At 40.3% G+C, this 6000-nt stretch overlaps 1 protein-coding gene across 1 annotated transcript in view; it reads right to left on the bottom strand.

Annotated features, from left to right (window-relative positions):
- The window catches only part of Pcsk2 (proprotein convertase subtilisin/kexin type 2), a 244891-nt gene that overhangs the window by 207668 nt on the left and 31223 nt on the right, over positions 1-6000 (bottom strand). The window contains exon 2 of the mRNA XM_052725490.1: positions 2919-3023. Coding sequence (XP_052581450.1) covers positions 2919-3023 — 105 coding nt within the window. The remainder of the gene's footprint in view (positions 1-2918; positions 3024-6000) is intronic.

The following is a 6000-nucleotide window of genomic DNA, read 5'->3' as shown; positions in this document are numbered from 1 at the left end:
TTCCCCAACAATTCCCCTTTTATTTCTCTACTTTTATTTACTTTCATTTTGCAATTTGTTGGTATATGCTTAGAAGCCTTGTCTTAGTTAGGGTTACTGTTGCTGGGATAAAAACATCATGACCAAAACAACTCAGGGAGGAAAGGGTTTATTTCCCTGGGGCTTCCATATCATTGTTCAGAATAGTGCCTGCCAATTCTGACCTCTGCAGATGCCTAACATTATATGACCATAAGAATATCGCACAGAAAAGATTGAAGCCTTAATGTAACATTTTGAAATGAAGCAGTTAGTTGTAAGTAGACTTTGCTTTTTCAATCAACAACAACAACTTTTATTTGGTTAAAGATGTATGAGAACTTCATGCTCTATTTATTCTCCTAAAATGAATTTATTATTGACAACATTCAGGCTATTTAATCTTGACTAAGTTCCCTGATGACTTCTGTGGGCCTTTATGGGCAGGGCAGATGTTTACTTCTACTAGATCCAGGAAGTTGACTACTAGGACACTTAAAATGCATGACAGAAGGGAACAGATGCCCCTGTGTGATAATGGGCAACATTTTGAGAAGAAAGACGAATGACTAGAATTACCAAGATGTGAACTCCTTTATTACTAACCCATCTTATTATCTCCCCTTTTGTAAACATCACAGGACACCAAGAATCACCATGCCAGGGATCATTTCCAGTGAAATAATCTCAGCTTAGTGGCCTCACATAGTCTCCCTGATCCAAACAATAGCCTTTTAGATAGCCTGTTCTTCAATTATCCTTTCAGCCTCCCTGGGCTTAAAAGTATCTCTCTGTTTTTGCTTCATTCCTTTTATGTATTTTTGAAGATGTGGGAGGGCAATACAGGGCTTCTATAGCATTATATAAGTAAAATGAAACTGATTGCCCATCACAGGTAAGCTGGGACATGGTTGACATGAGGGAGAACCAGTATCATAGTGTACCTGGGTGGTCCTTGCCCTGTGGTACTCACATTGGATTAAAAAAATGATATTAATAAGATCCCTTCCAATGGTGCCCAAAGGTGTCCTCGGGCAATTAGCTAGTAGGGACAAGGACAAGGCTATGAAATAGAGCTCTTCATTTGGGTCATGGTGATGACTTACACAACAGACTCAGCATTAGACACTTGGCCTTTATTGCAAAAACAATGATAAAATGCCTTCTCAGAATCAAAATTCCTCCCAGGCCATGTGGGAAGACCTGTGTTAAGGAGTAAAACAAAATTGCCTATGGCCTGTCATCTGGTAGCTTGCTTGGGAGCCTTTACTTTCTAAATAAAGCCCTAATTAAAACTCACAGAATATTCATCAGTTTTAGAAAAAAAATTCCCAGGTCTACTTACTAAAAAGGGATCTTGTACAAATCTCTGACTCAAACATCTTTCCCACTTACTGTCTATTCCTCAAGATTCATATGAAAGAGGTTGCACTGCCTTCAAAGCATAGACATAAACTTGACCTTGGTGGTACTTTGTGTCTTAGAACTTGGCTAAGAGAAACCAGAATATCCCCAATGGGATGAGTGTATAGGTACATGAGGTAATTGGAGACTAGAGGAGGAAGAATGCCATGATGGTAAGGTTCCTGCTCTGAAGAGAAGGAACAGGAACACTGTAGAGGAACTCCTCATGGCTAAGGTCTCACATTTGGTTGGAAAAACGAATTTTAGCTGTCCAAGGGAATCGAAAATAAAATCTGGAGTCCAAGAGTAAAATAAAAATTCATGGTAAAAGATAGAGATCATGAGCACTAAGAAGACAGCCGAGTTCTCTTTGTAGCTGATGGAAATTCATAACTGTCACAACGCAGAGAACAACTGATTGTGGGGTGTCTCGCCCTAGTGGACACATCTACTGCACAATCCTATACTCAAGACTCAGGGAACATCAAGGAAGAAGGGGGCAGGAAGATTGTAAGAGCCAGAGGACCAGGAAGTCTTCTGGGAGATTGTATCTCCTAGAAATGACATGGAAGATATACCTAAGAAACCTTAACAATAGGGTTGCCTAAGCAAGACCAGAACAAAGACAACACCAATAAACATTCTAACATGGAGGTTCATGGGGTTGAACCTCTAGACATAGACCTTCAGGCAGCTAAGGACTACTGATGGAGGGAGAATCAATCTTTTCCAGGAATCTGTAACAGGTTATCCAACACCAAGTGGCCATCTGTAAAATTATATATATATATGAGGCACTAAGTGGACTCAGCAGGTTGTATTTGTACAAATAAAATATAGCAATAATTCAAAAAAGGTCATAAGTTTGAGAAGGAGCAAAGGGGAGGGGTAGATTGAAGGCAGGAAAAGGAAGGGGGAAATGTTATGACTATATTTTAATTAAAAAAATTTAAAAAGAAGACAGCTGAGGAGTGAGGAGCAGATGGGTCAGTAGAAGAAGATACAGAGGATGAAGACTGACTGAGGTCTGTGGCTGCAGCCATGTGTGAATACTGAGACACCCACTGAGGAGAGCTGATCATCATCCACTGGTCTCCATATTGTTCCGTTCATAATATGAAACACAGAAACCTTTTCAAAGCATGAATTTGCCAGTAGAAACCTTCCATAAACAACTCACTAAACCACTATGTGTCTTTCCATTCACCACAGGCCAAAGCATGCTTCCAGGGAATCTGCAATCTTCATGCAATAATTAAAAAAGGCAATGAAGCACCCGAGAACCACACCCCCATCCCTGTCCATGTGGCCTAGGGTTATTTACTATGAACTAAACGGGAGCAGGGAGTCTATGGTGTCTTTCAATGATCCATTTCATCTATCAAAGTATATAAAAATCCCAGCATTTCAACATCTCCTGTCTGCCCTCTGTATCTACCAGGTGAGTTCTGGTGTGGCAGCAGAGATCAAGATTCAGGTTTCTGGACAGAACTCACCCTGGGGTCTCTCTCCAGCTGCTGCTTGTGGGGTAGGCTGCGTCTTCTTTTGGCCTTTGCAAGGCCATTGTGATAAAAGTGATACAGGCCTTCTGCAAAGGGGAGCTGTGGAAAGTCAAAGACAGGAGGATGGTTAGTTTCCGGATTGGCACCAGGATAGGGACATGTAAGCAGGAACTGTGTGAGGACACAGTTCAAATCTCCTGTTAGACCCCTAACCTCTGTGCTCTCGCTTTCCTCACTGCCTATCTGGCACCCATTTCCTCCCCTTTCTTCAAAGTCATAGCTTTTATAACCCGGTCTTTTCTTATACTCACACCAAATTCTCCAACCTCTTCTCTTGGAAAGTGTTTATACATCACTCTATATCCAGTTGCCCCAGGGCTGTGTTGTAACAAAGTGCTCTCTTACAGACTGATTCCAATCTCTCTTGGGGTTTCCCTGTGACTCTTTGGTATCTCTTCTCTGGTTGGGAACACTGTGGTCACAAATCTGACAAGTGCCTGCTAGGTGCTAGGCCAGGTTCCACACTATCTTCCTATGTTCCAAGGATGCCTGGAATTAAGTGTGAGTGCCAAGACCAGAGAAAAAAGTCATGGCAGGGAGAGCTTGTCTTTCTGTAAGAGTCACAGAAGATCTAGCGTGTACTGCCATTTGTTTTATGGTCCCAGGTAACTTGAGGGAAGAACCTTGATCTAAAAGCTTGGACTCTTGCATATAGCCCATGTTTTTTATCATCTTATAGAATGGTCTTAGGCAAGTCACCCCCTTTCCCTTCTAGGGCCCTCTCTCTTTCTCTTTTGCATAAAGGTAAGCATTTATAAAATTTACATACACACACACATGCATGTATACACACATACATACATACACACATATATGTATAAAGACCCAAGGTCTCCAGATCTCTGTACCTCTTCCACATGCCTTCATATTGATGAAAATATAGTTTGCAGTACTTGCCCTGAACAATTAATTTAACTGAATGCTTCACAATGAAGAAAATAATGTGCACATATACATTTTCACTGGAGAGAGGACACATGGTTTTCATGAGATTTTCAAAGGGGTTCCTGAATTGAAGTGTTCCACCATTCAAAGTATTTGATGGCAAAATATAGATATGTGTTGCAACCAAGTGCTGCTATGAGCCACAGCAATATGAAGTAGAAATTCAGCTGTATATGGTAAAGCTATACCTGGAAGAATCAAGGAATTCTTCCAGATGAACCCAAATCTCAGGGTGTGTTTGGTGTTATTTGGCTTTTAATACATCAGCTGTTTCCTGCTATGAATTTCATGTGTGCTCTCATACTAACTATGTATTTATCTGAAATACCTCTCAAGCATTCTAGACCAAAATGGCAGACAGAATAAGCTTTTCAGACTAACCACTGATCTGAATTAAGGTAAACACTCTTAAGGAGACCCTGCCTTTCCCCTAGGCCTAGGAGACAGGCAGAAGTTAGGTGCATAGCTTTGTTTCTTGTGCAAATGAAGCTCAGATCCTCCTTTCTCTCACAGCCCAAGTGGCATTCCAGAGCAATTGACTCAGAACAAAAGGGTTTTTTGGATACCAGGTGCAGTATAGCTATGAGGCAGGCTTTCTAGCTCTGAGCAGAGCTACCCTGCCCTGCCAGTAAATGGCAACATAGAAAAATAGAGGCAGTTTTATTTTAAGGGACACACAGAGCTTGCAAGGGGATAGACCGGTTCCAGGAGAGGAACAGGAAGGAACCAAGATGGAGAGAAATGAAGATGAAGATGAGGATGGAGATGAAAAAGAACTTGGAGTTAAGAGAGGACAGGAGGAGAAGGGACAGAGAACTAGATTGGAGGAGAATTAGATTGGAGGATGAGAAGGATGATGAGGAAGAGCCAGATGGGGAAGAACTAGGTGGGTAAGAATGAGATGAGAAAGACCAAGATGAGGCAGAACTAAGATGAAGGAATTAAGATAGCACTTAGAGGAAACAGCAGAAAGAGGTAGAGAGAATCAGGCAAGAAAAGAGCTAAGTAAGAAAACAGAATAGAAGCCATGTAGAGAGAGAACTGACTCAGAAGAATAAAGTGAATGAACTAAAAAGTTTTGTGTATGTAGATTCACTTAATATTGTCAAAGATTAGAATATCAGCTAGTTGTAGATTTCTTCCATGGACCCTGGGAGAGGGCTATCGAGGGGCTGGACCCCAATAGTCTTTGATAAAGTGCTTGGAAGAAAAGGGAACAGGAAGTGAATGCTTTGAAAGAAGTTTTTCAAAATTAAATGGGGCCTATTTGAGAAATTTTAGATCAAGTAGTGCCTCAGTGTGGCACAAATATTTCTTAAGTAACTATCATCATTATAAGAGGAACATATAGTAGATTTAGAAAACTCAGGAAAACACAAACATAATACACAAAAAGAACCAATTTTTTTTTTTTAAAAAAAATCACCTTTTCTTTATTAGTAGTATTTGGCATAAAGGACAATCTTTTTTTTTTCTTCTAAGCTAACCCATTCTCAGGAGCAAATCATTATTTTCTTAAATAAATGAGTTAATTTTGGTTGCATACGTCACATCTATTACATATTATTATATAAAGTGGTTTTTCATCTTCCACTCACATGTTATCACACACTCTACTTTTACTTCTCTGTTGGTAGCAGTTGCTATGACATGAGATATACCATGATGTACCTAGACTTTCCACTGTTGTGGAATATTAGTTGAAGATGTGTTACATTCATTTATGCTGTGGAATATTTGTTTAGTAATGCAAAGATGTGTTGCCTTCTTTTATGTTGCGTTTGTTTAACTTTATAAAGCTGTGTTACTGTGCATGTCTAAAACACCTGATTGGTCTAATAAAGAGCCCAATGGCCAATAGTTAGGCAGGAGAAAGGATAGGTGGGGCTGGCAGGCAAAGAGAATAAATAAAAGTAAAGGGAGGAATGAAAAAAGGAGGAGAGGAGGACCCTAGGGGCCAGCCACCCAGCCACAGTGCCAGCGACAGAAGTAAAGAAAGACATATAGAATAGAGAAAGTTCCAGAGGCAAAAAGTAGACAGGATAATAAAGTTAAGAAAAGCTGGCTAGAA

Source organism: Peromyscus californicus, unplaced genomic scaffold (genome assembly GCF_007827085.1).
Source record: "Peromyscus californicus insignis strain IS unplaced genomic scaffold, ASM782708v3 Scaffold_7__1_contigs__length_154581171, whole genome shotgun sequence".
Classification (NCBI taxonomy): Eukaryota; Metazoa; Chordata; class Mammalia; order Rodentia; family Cricetidae; genus Peromyscus; species Peromyscus californicus.
The sequence above is the reverse complement of the archived record's forward strand: the minus strand, read 5'-3'. Positions and strand labels throughout refer to the sequence as shown.